The sequence below is a fragment of the Bubalus bubalis genome, chromosome 9 (assembly GCF_019923935.1).
Source record: "Bubalus bubalis isolate 160015118507 breed Murrah chromosome 9, NDDB_SH_1, whole genome shotgun sequence".
Taxonomy (NCBI): domain Eukaryota; kingdom Metazoa; phylum Chordata; class Mammalia; order Artiodactyla; family Bovidae; genus Bubalus; species Bubalus bubalis.
In genome coordinates this window covers 27,283,872-27,305,173 of record NC_059165.1, presented here as the reverse complement: position 1 = coordinate 27,305,173, position 21,302 = coordinate 27,283,872, and the positions used below count along the sequence as shown (strand labels likewise).

The window sequence follows — 21,302 nt, the reverse complement described above, 5'->3', positions numbered from 1 at the left end:
GATTGATCATCTTTAAAAGGGTGTAAATTAGGGAACTACATTTAAATTTATCTTTTTTCTGTATCTATATACATCCTACTTCATTCTTCTAAGAATTTTAAGAGGTGGTTACATCTATAAATTTATGATTGCATAGTTTATAATAAACTATGTAAACATATAAAATATATGTTATCTTTTTATTATTAAATTACTGAGTTGGTATTTATTACATGTGGTATAGTAGAATGAGCACTAGGCTTAGAATCAGAAAGCTTGAGTTGCAATTCCTAGTTAAGAAAACCAAGTTAAGACACAACTTTTGGGTATTTGGTGTCAACATCTATTAAATGGATATACATTTATAAACAACAAAAGGGTAAGTACCTATGAAAGGGCTCTCATAAATAACTCCACAAATAAAGAGTGTTAAGATATATATCCCTGGGGCTCATCTTGATCTAATTCTATAATCTTAATATTAACAGCATTACCCAAATCATGTATTTCCTACTAAACCTGTAAAATGAGTTAGAGAGGGACATACTGTTCTCAGAATTGTCTAGTTTCACACTTGTATGTGGGATCTAAAAAAACCAATACAAATGAACTTATTTATAAAACAGAAAGAGGCTCACAGACATAAAAAAACAAATTTAGGTTTACCAAGGTGGAAACAGGGGAAGGGATAAATTAGGAGTTTGGGGTTAACAGTACAATACATAAAATAGATGAACAACAAAGACCTACTGTATAGCACAGGCAACTATAAGATATTCAATATCTTGTATTAACCTATCATGGAAAAGAATCTAATAAAAGATTATATATATAACTGCATATATATGTATATATATAATGTATATATATATAACTGAATCACTTTGCTGCACAGCTGAAACTGACACAACATTGTAAAGAAAGTATACTTCAATTTAAAAAAAAAGAATTGTCTGGTTTCATTGACTAGAAGACAGAGTCCATAAACAGACTCAAATAAACATAGAAATTCAGTGGAAATGAAAATTTATTCAGTAAATGACTTGGGCACAACTGATTGGCCCACTCAAAATACAAATCAATCTTTACCTCATTTATCCCAGAATAAAATTAAGATGGATCTAATATGAAATGTAGGGAGTGAAAAAATAACCTTTTAAAAAATAACTAGAGGAAATTATAAAATGTTTAAAATAATAAGCTAGGAGAAAAGAAACCCCTGATAAGGAAAAGGTGTAACCCAAAAGCTATACTAGAGAAGATTGATAAATCTGACTAAATAACAATTAAATTATTTACACAAAACACATAACACATCTAGAAAATGTCAGCAACGTAAGAGAAACAAAGACCTAACAACTATTTTGATATGCCAGGAACTTTTTTACAAAAGCATATACCACAGCCCATCAAAAAGAAAAATTGGCAAATGTTTTGTGTGTAGACTGCTGGCAGAAAGGGAACAATAAATGTTTTAAAATCATATGAAAAGTTGCTTAGTCTTATTCATAATTAAAGAAATAATAATTGAAACAGCAGTTTATTCTGTGCCATTTTCATCAATCAGCTGTAAAGATAAAGTTTAATAAAAGTTTGTGTTGGTCAAGTTGCGGGGAAACTGGATCTCTTATATATGTAAATAGGTTCATCCTCTTTAGAAAGTGATTTGGTAATAGCTATAATTTTTTTTAATGCATATACATTTTGACCCAGCAATTCCACTTCTAGGTATTGTCATGTAGATATTGGTAGGTATGTCACCCAAGACAAATGGACAAGAATGCCCTTTTGCAGCATTGTTTCTCATTGCAAAAATCTGGAGACACCTTAAAGGCTCATCACAGGAACTGTATAATAAAAGATGATACATTCATGAAGGAGAAAATTATGCAGCTGTTAAAAGTAACACAGACAAACTGTATTAGCTGATTCACAACATTCTCAGAGATAAACTGTATTTTGACTGAAGAAAGTCATGTGCCAAATAGTGTATAATGTGCACATAATTGGCTTCCCAGGTGGCTCAGTGGGTAAAGAATCCCCCTGCAATGCAAGAGCTGCAGCAAATATGGGTTCGATCCCTGACTTGGGAAAATCCCCTGGAGAAGGCCATGGCAACCCACTCCAGTATTCTTGCCTGGAGAATCCCATGAACAGAGGAGCCTGGCAGGCTACAGTCCACAGGGTTGCAAAGAGTTGGACATGATTGAAGTGACTGAGCACGCATGCATGCATGCATGCACATAATTACATACAAAATGGGCATATTCATTCATTCAACCAATATTACTGGGTGTCCTGGGCATTGTGGATACAGCAATGAACAGAATATCAAAGACTGCCTTCCTGGAGCTTATATTATGGCAGGCAGAGAAGGGCAGTTCCCAAATACACATATACAGTGGTGAGATGTGCTGTGATGAAAATAGAACATGAGAAAGGGAATGGAAAGTGCAGTGTGTTTTACATCAAGGAGGGCACAGGCAGTGAACACAGCAATACTAAGGAGCAGTGACATGAAAAAACTTAGCCAAGTCCAGGTGCAGGAATCCATACCTATGTTTGTGGTAATTTCACATGGTGCTATTTATTCGTGGGAAGCAAATTCATGACACTGTATGCTTAAACCATGATATCTCTCTCTGCATTACAGCGATCCTCCTTTGTGTAAGCACCACAAGGCAACATGAGAGACAATGCTCTTTGCATCCACTTTGTGGCTGAGGTATTCTGAACAATTGGTTGTCTAGGGTAACTAATTCGAGAACTGGAAGACAAACCACTGGGTCTGCATCCTTAAGTCACCCTTTGCTCAGTGGAGCTTCCCCAAGATCAAGGGAGAATACTAAATATCTGTTTACTAAAACCTTGGCTCTCTCTTTCGCTGAGGCAGCCTACCCCTGGCATGACCCTTATCCCCTTTGCAGACGTTTCTCATGGATAGGAATCCTGTTGACCTTGTCTCTCATGTCTCCTAGGCAATTAAACAGCCTCAGTCAGCTGTGACTTGATTGTTCAATGACTTTTTCCTCTTCTCATTGACTTCACTGGAATAGAAGACTAAATATAGGCACCAGCTCTCATATCTCCCAGGTCTTTCTATGCAGTCAGACTTGTTATCACTAACAGATAATGCTTACAAGACCCACACAGAAGAGCAGAAGAATGAAAATGCGGATTGGAGTGGTGCTAAAAACAATGAAGCTTCAGAAAGTTTCTCATTTTGTAAAATCAAAGAAGGCAAATGGTGTGCTTAAACAACCATGACCATGAACACAGACTTATGGAAATTAGAGAAATGGAATGATGTCCATGGCCTGTAAGGAAGAGGCAGTGAAAACATAGTTCTGAGATCAGAAGTTTGGGAATTTGAGTTGCAAGCTCTGGTGACTACAGGGAATAGGCATGGAGTAGAAATGGATGAGAGGCCAGCTGGGGCATTGATAACCTTGAGCTCACAGAGCCAAGGCCAGGGCCTGCTGCTTGCTTAGTGCTAATGATTGGCCAGCTAGAATATGGACCTCTAATTGTTAGGTCTGATTTTTCAAAAGAAGTCAGAGATCGGGGGCTTAGTGTGAACACTCCAATTTTTAAATGTTGGCAAATTAATTTATGCAAATGTATTTAAAATATGACTGATCTCTCCCTTGTGCTTTTAATGTACCAACTTCCTTCCCTAACCTTGCCTTATTGGCAGTCTTACTTGGGCAAGTGATGAGTATACTTGTTAAATAGATGAAGAACTACTTCCTCCTCTCCCTAAAAAAATTAAAAAAAAAAGCCACTTTTATAAGGATGGAGTATCCTTATAAGAGAGTTAGACTTTTAAGTATCTGCTTTGTGTGGAAAATTGTGATGCCGAAGACCCATTCTTGGTCAGAATTGCATCTGGTTTTGTTACAAGATTTTGACACTCCAGATATTACAAACAGATATTATTGAGTCATGGCCAATGTTAATTGTATTTCATGTGTTAATTAGCCCACTCACCCATGTTTAAAGAGATTGTTGATGCTTCTCTTCAGAGTGTATTTCTGAATAGGAAATGAGGGGGTGTTGGTCATGCATTTGGTCAGCAAACCTCCCTCAAAGCAATTACTCTGAAGCCAGCACTGTGGAAATATTGTGGGAATTAATAAGTTGAATATGACGCTGACTCTGCTTTTCAGAAAGCTACTGTTCTACATAGGAGATAAAACATATTTCTAAGTAATGATTCAAAGGACATAATGATAAATTATAGGACAATTTACTGTGAGCATGAAGGTGTACAAAGTTATAGTAATAACCCAGGTTATAATTTTCAAATCCAAGAGCTTTAAATATTCTTTTTACTACTAGTGATATGAAACCAGGAAGTTCTCACTGGTAGAAAGCTTGAATTAGAAATTTTAATAATAAATACTGAGTACTGAATATACTGTGTATCCCCAAGCTATATTTTATATGCATTGTTTTATCAATTCTCATTGTACTGTTTAGTAACTTACCCCAAATCTCAGAGTATAAGCAGAAAATTCAGAACTCAAATTCAGGGTTCTTTGACAATGGAGCCCAGACTTTTAACATTAAGCTTATAAATGTTTTCTGAAAAAAAGAAAAACAATTTGAGAAAAAATTTTTCTTGAAGGAGAATAATAAATTATTGTTTGTAAGCACAATTGAAGAAAAGTTTCTTATTTGGATTCAATACTCATGGAGTACATTGTCTTCATAGTGTTGTGTGATACAATCTAAAGTTTCATTTTGTTGGAAGCTTTAGGGTATGTGAAATTGACATCTTATTTTTTTTCCTGAAATATTGGTATAGTAATGAGATATAGGTGTATACTTCCTGCTTGCTGGGGTATGTTGTAAAAAAATCCAGAAAAGTAGAAACCTAATTCCCAGTTTGTGTGTAACAACATTTATTAGCATATCTCAGTAATTATAAGCTTAATTATCAAGGTTAATTTAGGACTATCAGCTATATACTTTTCACTGTGACTTGTCAGATGGTTCATTGATTGAAAATATGAGATATATAATGTGTTAGATAAAAATTGGTCTTCAGGAAATATCTAGAATTTTATAATTTTCTTTTAGAAAGATTCTAACACTTATTTCAAGCTATATAAAATAAAGCAATTAAATGGAGAAGAATATCAAGGGAAGAGGAATAGCTGATGTAAATTATTAAATTGAATTTGAGCCCAAATTGGACTTGGATTCTTACAAGATTTTAATCTAGGTTTTCTAAATAGTACAGAATTTAGATAATTTCTGAGAAAGTTTTAGGGCACCAACTCAAATATGTGTCAGTTAAGATGCCTTTCAGTGACATTAGCTACTAAAAAGCCCTGACTTTATTGGGTTTAAATAATAAAGGAATTTATTATCTAATAAAAAGAAAGTTCAAGGGTATGGCTAGCTGTTGGTCTAATGCCTGAGCACTTCAGCCCTGCCTCTCCTGATTATTTCTCAGCTTCATCCCAGAGGGTATCTTATATACTTATGGGTGCAACATGGATACAACAGTTTCACAAACTAGGACCTGTGTAATTGGCTTGGAAGGAAAGTTATGACCAACCTAACAGCATATGAAAAAGCAGAGACATTACTTTGCCAACAAAGGTCTGGCTAGTCAAGGCTATGGTTTTACCAGTGATTATGTATGGATGTGAGAGTTGGACTATAAAGAAAGCTGAGCACCAAAGAATTGATGCTTTTGAACTGTGGTGTTGGAGAAGACTCTTGAGAGTCCCCTGGACTGCAAGGAGATCCAACCAGTCCATCCTAAAGGAGATCAGTCCTGGGTGTTCATTTGAAGGACTGATGTTGAAGCTGAAACTCCAATACTTTGGCCACCTGATGCGAAGAGCTGACTCATTTGAAAAGACCCTGATGCTGGGAAAGATTAAGGGCAGGAGGAGAAGGGGACAACAGAGGATGAAATGGTTGGATGGCATCACTGACTCAGTGGACATGGGTTTGGGTGGACTCTGGGAGTTGGTGATGGACAGGGAGACCTGGCGTGCTGCAGCTCATGGGGTCGCAAAGAGTTGAACACAACTGAGCGACTGAACTGAACTGAACTGAATTGGCTTGGAATAAACAGGATCGTCCATTTGGGCTGGGATTTGACCCAGGTTCCATCAAAGTATGGCCATGTGAAGGAGGGTAGATATTAAAATGGAATCAAAGTTTTGTTAGAAAAGAGAGAACATTGGCTACTGGGTAGCCAACGAGTGATGGCTGTTATAGAGCAGTTCTAAATGTAACTGGGGAGGAAACAGCTGTTGAGATCAAATAGTCTTCTGTGGTTGTTTTGAGCTTAGCTCTTTGATTTCTAGATGGTCCCCAACAATGATGCTTATCCTCCTCATAGTTATAACAGCAGAGAAATGTGAGCTACAAGGGATCATTCTGAGACCCAGGTTTGTTAAATGTCTTCCCCAAATTCACACAATAAATTAATGGCAAAGCCAGGGCAGGGTTTATTGACTCTCAGTACAGGGTGTTTTCTTTCATTCTTTACCCTTCAGACCATTGGAACTACTTTAAAACTCATGGCAAGCATTGGCCTTTTCTGTAATTAACAGCTCCTTATAATACATTTATTTTGTTTGCTCAGCCTCCTAGAAACTAAATTGAGTCTGTGCTTTAAAAAGCCTGCTGAGATCCTTATTCTCTGTCCTGGTACCATGTGCATGAATCAGCAATGGGTTTCCACACACTTCACATTTGGTGCAAATCCTTTTCTTTCCACATCTCTCCCAACTGCTTCCCCATCTTCTCTTGCTCCATCTATGATCAGCTTCCTGTTTCTAAATAGATTTTGTGGTCGCCCTTCCCTCCTTGTTCCAGTTGCTAGCCACTAGTTACTTAGGCTGTGGTCTATATTGTTCTTCCAACAGCCTACCCCATTGCGGTTGCCCCACACATCCACATTGTTATATGTCCCCAATTTGGGTTCTGGAATTATTTTGGTAACGACCACATTGGGTGAGAGTCAAACTAATAATTAAAGTGTTGGGACAACTTCTCCTATTGCAAGTCTCCTCCTGTGTTTACAACCCAAGAGGAACATACTAGGCACAAAAAGCATGTGACATATGGCCTCCCACAAGCCTGAGTGCTTATGATTTCCTTTGTGTTTGTCTTCATTTCTAGGACAAGATGTTGATAAATATAAAGAGCATCTTATGGATGTGCTCCACCTTAATAGCAGCCCATGCACTACAGAAAGGTGAGTGTGATAATCATTTTTTAGGACTAATTGAAATAAAAATTAAAGTATTGGGGCATGGAATGTGATTATGGAATCATTAAAATCAATGATGAATTTTTTATCTATTCGTTGCTGAAGACTTTTAGCTAAAATATCATTAGGCTGAAAACCGTGGTTTTAAATAAATTGGTTATAACAAAATAATGAACAGGATGCTAAAGGAGAAAGTGGGCTTTCAGTAACTTCCCAGATTACTTTCAGACTGTGCAAAAAGGCTCATTTGAGTGGCTGGGCATATTTTAAGGTTCCACTCTTTTTGACACCACTCAAAGGCTTTTCTACATTGAAAAAAAGACTATTGAACTTTCAGAGGGATACAATTTGAAAGAAATCAAGAAGATATAGATAGACAAGATAACTGATAGACAAATTTTTACCCCTACCTCCATTTCTTTCTCTTTCTCTTTTCTTCTCTCTCTCTCTTTCTCCTTTGTAACTGGATAAGTAAACATGCACTGTTTTTCTTAGCTTTAAATTATATGTCCACCTAATGAGAGTTTTGAGATTCCAAATTTGTAGACTCTTGGTCCATGAAGAAAGAATCTGTGCTGAGTATCAGTGACCTGCTCCCATCAAGGGTCTCTCTAGACTCAGCTTCTGCTTCTTTCTCACACTCACTGCCTGCTTTAGAGTCTCTGAAATAATTTATAATTTCCATTCTTATTCCCTATTTTTTCCTTACACCTTATTTCCCTTCCCCTGCCCCCATGCAGTTCCTTCTGCTTAGCAGTCCCTTCTTTTGTCCTCTACAGTTCCACTTCAGTTCATTCTTAAGATTCAGAACTTGTATCACTCAATCTATTTATTCATCCATCCTTCCTATCCATTCATTTATCTATCCATTGACAGTACTGTTTGAACAGATTCTACGTGCTATGTCTTAGTCTGGGTCTCCAGGGATATATCAGTGGATGAGTCATACATTGTTTTAGATTTCATTAAGCCTAATCTCCTTAGTTACATGAGGTAGGCGATAAACACGTAAACCAACAATCCCAGTACTTCTGAATTGATGAAAATAAAGCAGAGTGACGACATAGAAAGTGTCTTAGGGTGGGGGCAGGGGAGGTGGTAAGGCGTCTTTGAGAAAGTAATACTTACACTGACGTGCGAATGACGAGAAGGAGCCAGCCAGCTAAGATCTGGCCCAAGTTAGGTAGTGTGTTTGAGCAATAGAAAGGTCACTGCAGTTGGAGAGCAGTGATCAAGGAAAAAGTAGGAGATCTAGATAGAGAGATAGGCAGAAATCAGCTCATGTAAATAGAAACACTATCTGACACTCAGAAAAGAGCTTCCTATGTTTATTTTTCTGCACCCCCATGTCTCTATTTCTACTTTGCAAATCTGGATGGACACCAAGGGGGTGGCATGAATTGGGAGATTGGGACCAATATATACACACTACCATGTATAAAATGGATAACTAATGAGAACCCTCTGTAAAGCACAGAGAATTCTACTCACTGCTCTGTGATGACCTAAACAGAAAGGAAATCCAAAAGAGAGGGGATATATGTATAGGAGTAACTGATGCACTTTGCTGCACAGCAGAAACTAACACAACATTGTAAAGCAACTATACACAAATTATTATTTTTTTTTTTTAAGAAGGAGCTTCCTATGAGCCAGGAACAGTTTTAATACTTAACATTAGCTTATTGAAACATTCACCATCCATAGAGGAAACTGAGATCCAGAGAACCTAAGTGACTTGCTCAAAGTCACAAGACTAGTAAGTAGCAGAACTAGGAGAAGAACCAAAGCTGTCCCAGGAGTGTGTGAGCTTTACCACTGTTACACTTCTTATCCATGTAAGCATTGTAAGCTTTAGAAATGGATTTTATTCCCAGGAAGCACTAAAGGCTTTCAGCCGGTGAAAAGTAAGTCGATGAATATTTTCCAGGTTCCATGTTTGCTGTTCTACGTTGGTTTGACTGTAGGAGAGAAACAGCGGCCCCAGGGAGATGACTTAGGAGGTTATTGTGATCATCCGTGTGTGAGATGGGGCACTTGTATCACGTGGTGGCAGGAGAGCTGGAGAGAAGTGAACTGGATAGGTGGAGATGGAGGATTAGGACCAATGCACGGATGGGATGTGGTGTGGTGAGGGTGAGAGAGGAATCAAGGATGAGCTGACTTCTGAGATGGCTCCCACCTCTCATCCCCCAAATTGTTTCCAGGCAGTTTGAAAGCCCTTTCTCTGCGTTCTCATTGTCCCCTGTCCTGTGACAGCTATTATAGCCCATACCACTCATTGAGGATAAGTTATTCCTTGTTTTTCTTCCCATGCAGACTGTAACTTCAAGAGAGCTGTTTTTTTCTCTTCTAGCAGAGTTCCTGACACACTGCTAGCACTTAATCAATTTATGCTTCAGTGAATAAGTGAATGAATAAATAAATAATGAGTGAATACCACAGTGAATGACCTGGGTGGCCATCAGAGTCTAGGCTCCACCAATCCAATGGCCAAGAAGCTGTCCTCTTCAGCATTTCTAGGAAGTAAAGGTGACAGAGAGGAAAGGACAACAGCATTGAGTGAAGAGGGAGGACACAGAAAAGAGATGGAGAAAAGGGGGTTGATTTGGTTGGGTCATAATAGAAGGAAATTACAGAGAAAGTAGCAGGGGGACTTTGAGAAACAGGACCATCACCCTTTTACTTAAAGAAAGAACTCACACAAATAATAGGGAAACTAACACTTATGGTATAGCTCCTTGATGATATTTTAAATAGTAATAACCACCTACAATATTGAGTAATTTCTACATGTTGGGCTTTCTTCTAAGTATTTTACTTTGTTAACCTTTTATAATCTTAACTCTTCCATGAGACACGTGCTTTATTCTCCCTAGTTGGCAAATGAGGAAACAATAGTACCAAAAGATTTATCGACATAGCTAATGTAGAAGATCACACAGCAATTTAGTGATGGAACCCAGGCAATCTGGTTCCACTGTCCATGCTCTCAACCAGTGTCCTGTACTTTACCCTAGGCATCAGGTTTTTTGTAAATTGGTGATCACTATTAAGCAATATCATTAGTTTGGGGCTAATTTCAGAAGAAGCTTCATTTTTTCAAAGGGATGAAGTTGAAAATGTAAGATACATATGAAATGTATTTGCCAAGTTCACAGTGAAGCACAGAGTAATAGCTAGTTGGGTCAACACAAGTACTCTCATCTTAAGGGTTTTTCTATGTAAGTCTAGGCACTTGAAAGGTGAGTAATTAATGAGCACTTTGTCTCTTGGTTATTGGCTTTATTTTAATGCATAAGGAACTCTTTGATTTAACAATATCTTTCATATGGATTATTTACCATTGACTCTGTTATTCGGATATTCCTCTAATATAATAAATGGAGTCATGCACAGTCCCAAGTAAATGAATGAATGAGGGAGTGATATTAATACTTGAGAGGGCGATAAATTCCCCTAGGCTCACTCTGGCACTTCTAGGCCAAGGTCTGTGTGTGTGTTTGATTAAATTGTGTAGATAGAATTTGCGTCGTTCTTGCTCTGCAGAATTTACTGACATAGAATGAAGCATAATTGATTATTCATTATTTGGAGTGTTCTCCCTTACAGTATTCATTTAGACCACAAACTTGAATGGTGAACTGTTATTAGCATTTGTTTTTATTTCTTGCACTGTCAGAATTTCAGACAAGTTCTTGCAGGTAGCATTCTTTTTTAACATGCATGGCCGATAAACATTATCCTCTGTGCTACTAAATTTCTTTCTTAAAATATTTGTATTTGGTAAACTTAGTTCTCGTTACCCAGTGCATTAAGACCCAAGATTTCATACACAAAAGACTTGGCCACACAGCTTTTTGTTAATCTTGTTGATAAGACTGGATTCTCTATGAATATATATTTACATACAACTGCAGCTTTTAATTCTCTCGCATCTGTAAATATCCAGAACAATAATTAACTCTTGGGAAATTGCCTTTTGACATTATTTTGTTCCAATATATCTTTTCATTATAGCACAATTATGGAGAAATGCTCTAAGTGTCAAAAACCTCCCAATTGAATTGATTGGGCTGAATCAAAGAATCTTATAAATTTATACCACAATTGATGTCAATGGTAAAGATGTTTATTCTCCCTTTAAAAAGCTGTCTTTTATTTGTGAGGTTAATCATCTTCAGAAAGGAATATAGGAATTCCTAGAACATATGATGGGTACAAATTAAGACATTTTTAGTTCATAAAATTCTCACCTCTTTCCTTCTCAGGACCCCTCAGTTCAGTTTAGTTCCGTTGCTCAGTTGTGTCCAACTCTTTGTGACCCCATTCTCAGGACCCCTATTCTCTGCCAAAATAAAAAAAAAGTACAAAATATCTTTTTGTTGTCTTTAGCTCCCTAATGGGATCCAGTCCTTTTGAAGTTAAATTTTAGTCTTTAGCATCTGTATCATTTCTAATGCATGTTCATATTGAGACGTATGTTACTAATGCCTTTAACCACTAACATATCAAGTGTTAGCTACATATTATTTTGTCAATTAAGAAATATTATTTTACTCCACCTAGAGGTTACTATTACTGTTCATCATATTTGCATGAACTGGGAGTTCTCAGTGCACTATAATTTATATTCTATTACTGAACTGAACCAACACATTGTCTCATCAACTAGGAGAGACTGGGAGATGGGTGCAAGATGGGGAGGAGAGGTATAGATCCCTATATAAGTGAAAGAATGTGGGTTTTATTTATTTATTTATTTGCATGTAATGGTGTTAAATTATAATCGAAGTGTTCTTTCTCATTAAAAGTTTAAGGGCTTAAGCAGAAAGGCATTCTGTAGATTAATACTTTAGAAGGGTTACATGTGTGCGTGTTCAGTCGCTCAGTCATGTCAGACTCTTGCGACCCTATGGACTGTAACCCGCCGGGCTCCTCTGTCCATGGGATTCTCCAGGCAAGAATACTGGACTGGGTTGCTATGCTCTCCTCCAGGGGATCTTCCCGACCCAGGGATCAAACCCACATCTCCTGTATTGTAGGCGGATTCTTTACCACTGAGCCACCTGGGAAGCCAGGCTTAGAAGGGTTAGGTGAGCAGAAGCCAACATTACCCCCCAGGATATAATGGAGAGGTAATGTTTCGCTGCAAAGTGACTGCAGCTGGATTTGTCATTAAGATGAAAGCCTTTGATTCAACACTGAACCATAGTGGGTCCTTCAAGTGTTAGACATTTCCCTGCTCCAGTCTACTGAAATACTTTTGATAATTTTCACTTCCTCCTGAAGTTGTTTTCATTTCCTCTAAAGTAATGTGGCAGTTATCTTAATCATTTTTCTTCTTCTCACCTGTTGACTTAAATCTGCTTTTTAACTATTCTTCCTAACCTGTATTGCTTAGTCTAGGTTCCTCCCACCCTTGATTTCTTGCCTTCCTACAATGGCCTTATTTTTCACTTATTTTGTTCATGTTAAAATCTAAGTTACAAATACTTTAAAATGAATGCTTATATTTTAGCACCTAAAAATGAGCATTATCCATTTGCAGCAACATGGATGGACCTAGAGATTGTCCAAGTTAGTGAAATCAGACAGAGAAGGAGAAATATCATATAAGAAAAGTGTTATAAATATATCTGGATGAGGGTGTATATGGAATCTAAAAAGAAATTATACAAATGAACTTATTTATAAAACAGAAGCAGACTCGCAGACTAGAGAGTGAACTTTTGTTTGGCATGGGGGAAAATAGGGGGAAAGTGATAGTTAAGGAGTTTGGGATTGACATATACACACTGCTATATTTAAAATGGCAGCCAGCAAGGTCCTACTGTATCGCACAGGGAACTCTGCTCAGCATTATGTGGCAGCCTGGATGGGAGGGGAGTTTGGGGAGAGTGGATACATGTATATGTTGGCTATGTCCCTTTGCTGTCCACCTGAAACTATCTCAATGTTGTTGACCAGCTATACTCCAGTATAAAATAAAAACTTTAAAAAATAAAAACAAAAACAACTTTTAATGAGCATTATTAATTCCTGTCTTTGTTATAAAACATTATTGAAATGATATACTATTCTCTGTATATAAAATCATCCTGATTATTTTACATACTGAAGATGTAACCAAATCCCTGTAATGGTTCTTATCCTTTCACTTATTTAATAGACTCAGCTTGTCGATTTTGTATTTTCTTTTTCCTGTAGTCAACATGGAAAAAAGCCCACCTGTTAAGGGCTCCCTCTCTGGAAAAGTCAACCTACCTTGTCATTTCTCAACCATGCCTACCTTACCACCCAGTTATAACACCACCAGTGAATTTCTGCGAATCAAATGGTCTAAGATTGAATTGGACAAGACGGGAAAGGATTTAAAGGAGACTACTGTTCTCGTGGCCCAAAATGGGAATATCAAGATCGGTCAAGACTACAAAGGGAGAGTGTCGGTGCCTACACATCCCGAGGACGTGGGCGATGCCTCACTCACCATGGTCAAACTGCTGGCCAGTGATGCAGGCCGCTACCGCTGTGACGTCATGTACGGGATTGAAGACACACAGGACACGGTGTCACTGACCGTGGAGGGTAAGGCTTGCGAATCTAGAAGAAGCTGGTATCACAGGATACCTGGTTCAGAAGTGTGGTGAAACAAGATTCAAAAGTAGCCATTGCTCAGGGTTTGAACAGAGGGAAAACACACACCAATCGACCCAATAGTCCATGTCTGTCACTAAAAATGAGCTGTTAATTGGTCAGGAGTCAAGGAAGGTGACTTTATACCAGATATAATGAATACCTCAAGACATGGTATATAGCTCAAGAATCATTACTTCATTATTGAGACCTATCAGCAATTATTTTTTAAGACTGCAAAGGCTGATCTACAGTTTAATTTTTTTTACATATGTGCATATATGCATGTACACTCACATGCATACATATACACACATATACACATCATACACACACACACACACCTTTTTTCTCACTCTCCTAGCATGATTATTAAAATGTTTGAGTTTGCTTTTAAGAAATATAAGTTATATCTTAACTTACATTGAATAAATAAGGCACCTAATAAGTCCATGGTATATATTAATATCATAGTGCTTTGAAAAGGCAAGGACTCAATAAACATTTGAATTGGATCAAAACAAGAATTCGGTGTATTTTTTTAAGGTCAGTACACTAGTTACCCACTGTCTTGCGATGAGACATTTTAGTTTCAGCCCCCTTTCAGTGGTAGTTTGTATGTCATTTGAATTTAAGTTAGGAGACAAAGCAAAGAAAAATTGCTTTAATTGGGTACACACATAATGCCACAGCTCCTGGAAGCAGAATATTTTGGCAAGTTATTAAGCAAAATTCTCATACCCAGACATGATGGAACAGATTTTTCTTCCAACCCTCCATTTCCCTATAAAATATTTACCTTTCAGAAACATATACAAAGGGTTTTATTAAAACCCTTTCTTGTGTAGCCAAAAGGAAATACTCTGAATTTCAGATGTGACAGATTAATTTTCTGAACATCCTTTCCCATTCAGATCCTATTGCTGTCTTCTATAAATCTATTTTTATGTTTTCCAGGCATCCACTGAACACCCTGGGCTCTTTGCTCTTAATCTTTTTATCATTTACTTTGATTAGTCTTGGATTGTTTTTTCTACTGATCTATCTCTTCCTCTTTTTGTGTAATGTAACATACTATATATATATATATATATAAAATATATAAACTTAGATATGCATTATACATATATTATATATATATATATATATTAAATCCCAGAAGAAGTTTAACAACTTCTTACAATCTTCATCATTAAAGAATTAGCAGTGGATTTGCCCCTTGCCTCTCTGAAACAATGAAAATTCTCCACTTAATCTCCTTAGCCCCATGAGGTCTTCAAATTATCCAGCAATTATAGATACTTATACAGCCTGATATTCCCTGCCTTGGTCATGGAGGCCCCTTTGTGCCCCCTTACTGCCAGTCTTCGGTGTACAAGGAAGATTTTTAATTACCAAGAAGGCTCTTTGAAGCTTTGATCAGCAGAAGACTAATTTAAAACCATGCAAAGTCTTGCTCAAGTCTTAGAGATCATTATAAACATATTTATAGGACCATATATACTTCCTGGAAATTTTAAAGTTGTTCTGTAAAGGTATAGATTTTATGAAAAGCATTCAGTGTTTGTTTGTTTTTTTTTTTCTTTGAAATATCAGAAATGGGAAATAAGTATTAGTTGTCAATGCATCCTCTTGGTACCTGTGCAGGCCTTTTTGTATTGACACTGATCAAAGGTGCTTATTGATGACATGCCTAGTCTGTCCCCTGTAGATGCTTTATTGGCACATACCTGTTTTGGAAGAGAGAAGCGAGGATAGGCATGTGGAAAACAATTTAACAGCTAGAAGTCAAGCTGTGTGTGTGTGTGTGAGAGAGAGAGATGGAGGGAGGCTGTTGTCAACTCTAAGAAATTACTAGGAATAAAAGGAAAGTGAAAGATATCTTGGAAACCAAAATTAATTCCACATAATAAATATGTGGTGTTAAATGATATGACTATAAAATCTCACCCATAAAACCCAATTACTCCAATTTCTATTTTCCAGTGACTTCCTAGGCACATTAGCTTGACTCACTTTGCTGTCTGATGAAAATGAGTCACCATATTTACTCCAGTTAAAAATGGAGATGCCCTTGCTCAAGAGGGAGGAGGGGCCCAAGCTTCACCCCCTCAGTTGCTCTTTCCTCAGGCTTTTGACAGTTCTTTGACCCTGAAACACAGTTCAAGAACCACTAGTTTATGCAACTCCTAAAATACGACAAAGTGGAATTTGAAGCACATATCAGGATGCCTGGCTTCTACCTGCGGGAGTCTGGAGAACTTTATTTCAGGCCTTCTTTGGAATAAAAATCATACATTTTACCTGTCAAAGTGGAGATCCTACATTATGCAAATCAGTTAGTGAATATGATAAACATTTATTATAGTAGCCTATCCAACATTTTAAGATATTTTAAAATTCTTTATCTAATTTGATCTTCATTTCAATAAAACAACATAAGCACTGTTGGTATACTCTATAGAGGAGGAAATTAAGGCTTATGTATGATTAAGGAGCAAATCAGAAATTGGAATAGGCCTTCTCTTATATACTCCAGTGTCTTTTCCATTATAATATATTGTCTCGGTAAGTAAATATCACAATATTTCATGTTTGGAGGAAGTGGTATTGGTGAAGGTTCTATATGCTTCTATTGAGTTGGCCCTGAGTACAAACATGAAGAGGAGTTGATCTCGTGACCTCCTTAACTCTTTGTGTCTCCCGCAGCACCTACTGCCTTTAGTCGTCCGTGGTCCCCTGATAGCCTGTGCGCGCATGCTCAGTTGCTTCAGCCGTGCCAGACTGTTTTGCAACCCCATGGACTGTAGCCTGCCAGGCTCCTCTGTCCATGGGATTCTCCAGGCAAGAATACTGGAGTTGGTTGCCATGCCCTCCTCCAGGGGATCTTCCCTACCCAGGGATTGAGCCTGCATCTCCTGCCCTGCAGGCAGATTCTTTATCCACTGAAACCTGGGAAGCCGTGATAGCCTGAATACTACCTATAATTAGGACAACTAGTCACCATTTGGGATTTAGCGGCTTAAATCTTTTTTTCAGATGGTTTCCGTGGGAACAGAAAACTCCTGACTAGGAAACTCTATAATGGAGCAGAATGGGATACCCGAGTGAATAGCATTTCTGGGGGTCCTCAGATCACCATAATTTTGCATAATGCTATATGAAGTAAAAATAAAGAGATTGTCATGGTCTTAAGACCGTGTTAGCAAGTCATTTGACATACTGCTCCAATGAGAAACCGCACAGTATGTGGGGAGACCTGAACTTGCCTGTAATTGTTCGCTGCTATCTTTGCAGGGGTTGTGTTTCACTACAGGGCGGCAACCAGCAGGTACACCCTGAACTTTGAGATGGCACAGAAGGCTTGTGTGGACATTGGGGCCGTCATAGCCACCCCAGAGCAGCTGCATGCCGCCTATGAAGATGGTTTTGAGCAGTGTGATGCAGGCTGGCTGTCAGATCAGACTGTTAGGTGAGTGGTCTGGGGGCCACTGGCTTTAGTTCATCACTTGGGGAGTGAGAATATAGTGCTACTTCCTAGTCCTTTATTTTCCCAGGTATCCCATCCGCGTTCCCCGAGAAGGCTGCTATGGAGACATGATGGGGAAGGAAGGAGTCCGGACCTACGGATTCCGTGCTCCTCATGAAACTTACGATGTGTATTGTTACGTGGACCATCTGGATGGTAAGATGTTCACATTTCTGTAGCTTCATTTGACCCGAGAAAATCGAGGAAACACTGGGAGCACGTGGGGATAGAGTGAGTCTCCATGCTTGTTTGGATTCCAAACAGCAACGTTGAGTTTAAATAACCGTATGATTCTGTGGTGAAATAAGCTTAAATTAAAGTGGAAAGAGAAGGAGGGCTGTGTAAATGGTTATGTAGGTTTGAAATGTCTTTAGTTAATGGCAGGTTTGCTTTCAGTCATGCTGCCCCTGGAACGTTTCCAATGCACTTTTAGAGCGTTAAGAATAGAAGCCTGTAAGGGCGGTACCTATTCTTGTAAGAACTTCAGGTAAAGTCCTGTGACGACAAACCACCGTGAATCCGAGTGCTGATAAACATCCCGAAGTGCAACTGAATGACACAAACTAGCCGAGGAAGGATTGTCATGGTTTGCTTATCCTTGTGTTCACTTTGCTACACAAATATTTATTTTTTTTAATATAAATTTATTTTAATTGGAGGTTAATTACGAATATTTAAAGCAATATTGCTACACTAATTTTTAAAGCAATCATTTATTCATTCAATCAATCAGCACGCCAAAAAAAAAAATACAGAACACCCACTGTATGATAGATACTCGGCTTGTTAGAACTATGAAGTCAGGTAAGATATAAGCCTTGCTTTAGAGATTCTTAGAGCCTGATTGATTCTGGCATCATCATTTCCTCCTCAGTGACAGAGTGAGACTCTTAGAGATAGTAAGTTTGAATTCTCTTCTGGCAATGTTACCTAAGGACATAATAGTTTTATTATAAGACACATGGAGTAGAAGTTTCTGTGCCTTTTGAAATGGAAGTTCACTTGTAGCAATAGCTATCTTAGAGGCCTCAATATATAAATAGAGGTATCACATTGAGTTATACATTTAATTTTAGCTGGGTACGCATAAAAGAATGATCTCAATTTTCTTATGTTTAAAATGAGGAGGTTGGACTAGAAAATTTCCATAGTCCCTCCCAACATAATTAAATTCTCTGATTCTATGAATTGAATAAACAACCTCAGTGACTGACAGCTAGAAAATAAGCAGCTTATATTTGCCTGGTGTCCTAAATGTGAATAGGATAGCCTGATTCCAAGAAGGTTTCTTTAGTGTGGTTCTCTAGCATCTTAACATTCTTATTATGACTGTTATTTAAGATTGATACATGTGTTTTCTAAACCATAATTTCAGATACTAACAATTTACATTTTTCACAAAGGTAAAGGGAAAATAATCTAGAAAATTCAAGCTATGAGATATAGCTTATCTCCTTCCTTAAGTTGAATTTTAAATTTAGTTAACTTTTTCCATATGATAAGAGACGGTTGATAGGAGATTCTGATTCTAGGAAACAAATTTTGTTATTGCTGTCTCAGTAAGATGGAAATTTGTACCTAAATTCAGTAAGGTGGAATTTATTTTATCACTGTTGTTTTCTTTTGGAATAATGTCTATTAGAGTGATAGCAATAGAAATTTCTGGAATGTTGGTAATACTGGAACTAAATCAGAGACAGATTTTGCAAAAGTATATATAAGTCATAATTGGTAATCTTTACCAAGTGTGATTGAAATAGTGGCTTTCAGGTATAAATCTGTGGCCAATTTGATCCCAATGGGAATAAACATTAACATCACAGCCAACCTTTGTGATGGAAAGTTAGGATTATGTATTTACAATGCTCCCAGAAAGCATGCCTAGGGGTCCCTCTGCATGTCTCTTCTTCAGTCTTATCCTGATGAAGGTACTGAAACCCCACTCTCTAAGGCTACAGAATCGCTAGCTTCTTTGAAGTCTAGAGGCCTTTGTGCAGAAGCTCCAGAAATTCCATGCCCTCCACAAATTCAGTGCGAGATACTTTTGACAGGTCTTGGTGGGAAAAGCCCTGCCAAGGATTCCTAGCTGTGTTGTACCATCAAGAGCTGGCTCCCTAAAATCTGTTCAGAGTATCATAACTAGTGTTTGGGGAAAATTGAGCTGTCAGAAGAGCCATTCTGAGGCATACACCACAATGAGAGGGATTTATTAGTCATATAGGAGTTCTTCTCCACCTCCATAAACATTGTCACTTCTAGGGCAACTGTTATTTGTAAAACCAGTCTCTGCTCCAGGGTAACCCAACTGTGTTTTATATAGTTATGTATTTACTTGGGATATATATTCATGTATTTGATAACTGAAAACTCGAAGTGTGTAACACAGCATAATTTTAGTTGAGGTTTTTATACTAAAACGGCAGAATCTGAAATTCTTTGTCTTACCACATAGAAGTTGGAAGACAAAGATGAAAGAATTGATATAAACACGAATTCAAGCACTGGCTGAGATTTGTGTCAGCAGTTACAAGGCTTTAATTTGTTTCACAGAAGGAACTTAGTTTCAGAGGATATTCAATATGTTTATAATGACATTTATTGTGAAATGGGGTCTGTAAGGATAATTCCCTTTTCATCACAGTATGAAGATAAAATGAGTTAAGGTATAAAGTGTTTGTCACAATGTGTGGCACAAAGTAAGTGCTCAATAAATAGTAGTTATTATAGTTTATAGATTTTTAAAAGGTTCTTGTTTCTGCTGAATTAATTGATTTCATTTTTGCTCTTTTGTATGTAAGTAAGTCAAGTGCCTTGAGGGATGAACAGGACATGAAAAGACACCAAGAGAACAAAAAAAAAAAGAAAAATGAAAATGATAATTTTTAGTTTTGCATGTCTAGCCCCAAACTCTTTTCTGAATTCCATACCTGCATTTCTGGTTTGTGAATCATTTTGGTGTCTCATCTCTGGTTTTCTGTCTTACATCACAAGTAATCCCCAAGCCTTTAATAGTTCTTCAAGGGACCTGTTTTATGACCATCAAAACAGGCAATCACCATGGCCATATCATTCGCCTACTCAGCATGGTATGGCGTGAATTTCCTGTTGCCTTCCTCCTCAAGCAAATGCTGCTGGCTCAATCAAGAACCTCAATCCTGGCTCAGGAGTATGAACTTTTCAGCTGTGTTTCCCTCTCTCTGATATGACCTTGCTTACGTGCACCAGCTGTCCCTAGCTCCTGCCAACAGCTGTGCTTTGAGCCTCTCTGAGAACAAACCTCTCATCTTCCCAGCATTCCACTCTCCCCTATGCCTGTGAGCAGACTGCCTTCAATTGCCCATCTTTGGCCCTTCCAGCTCACACTGCCATTTTCTGATTTTAAACTCCCACTTTTCTTAGAGTTAGGGCCATATATCTGGTGTTGAATTCTTCTTTCTGGTTGTTTTATATTTATCATACACAAACTATTACCTAATATTTTTATTTCTGAAAAAACTTTTGTAAGATCCCGGTAGAAATAAGGGAATAACCATCTTCTATAACTCTCCAACCACAATGAAGAATCTATTCCAGTATCAGACACATAGCAGAACTCAAGAACTACACGGTGGTAATTGCAGTATTTTTCCAAACTTTGTCTCTTTCGGAAACCGCCTCCACCACCCTACCATTTCTACAGTACTTGAAAACAAATGCCAAATTTTGTTCACAAGACTTACTAAGGATCTATTTTTTTCATTGGATCACCAAGGTGCTAGTTTTTCTCTTTGAATTTCTCCTTTCACTCTTCTCTGTGGTGTCTCTTAGAAATAACTTTTTCCTAGAGATACTCCTTTATTCTCTCTCGCCTCTCCAGTCATTTTGCTTTTTTGCCTCCCCAGCCAATTGTCTTTTCTGGGATTGGTCCCATTGTAC

At 37.7% G+C, this 21,302-nt stretch overlaps 1 protein-coding gene across 2 annotated transcripts in view; it reads left to right on the top strand.

The window, feature by feature from the left end:
- VCAN (versican) overlaps positions 1–21,302 on the top strand; it is a 120,821-nt gene that overhangs the window by 5,470 nt on the left and 94,049 nt on the right. For both annotated transcript variants that reach the window (XM_006053108.3, XM_044947329.1), the window contains exons 2-5: positions 7,132–7,207; positions 13,433–13,810; positions 17,156–17,330; positions 17,416–17,543. In XM_006053108.3, coding sequence (XP_006053170.3) covers positions 7,138–7,207; positions 13,433–13,810; positions 17,156–17,330; positions 17,416–17,543 — 751 coding nt within the window. In that variant the 5' untranslated portion in view covers positions 7,132–7,137. The remainder of the gene's footprint in view (positions 1–7,131; positions 7,208–13,432; positions 13,811–17,155; positions 17,331–17,415; positions 17,544–21,302) is intronic.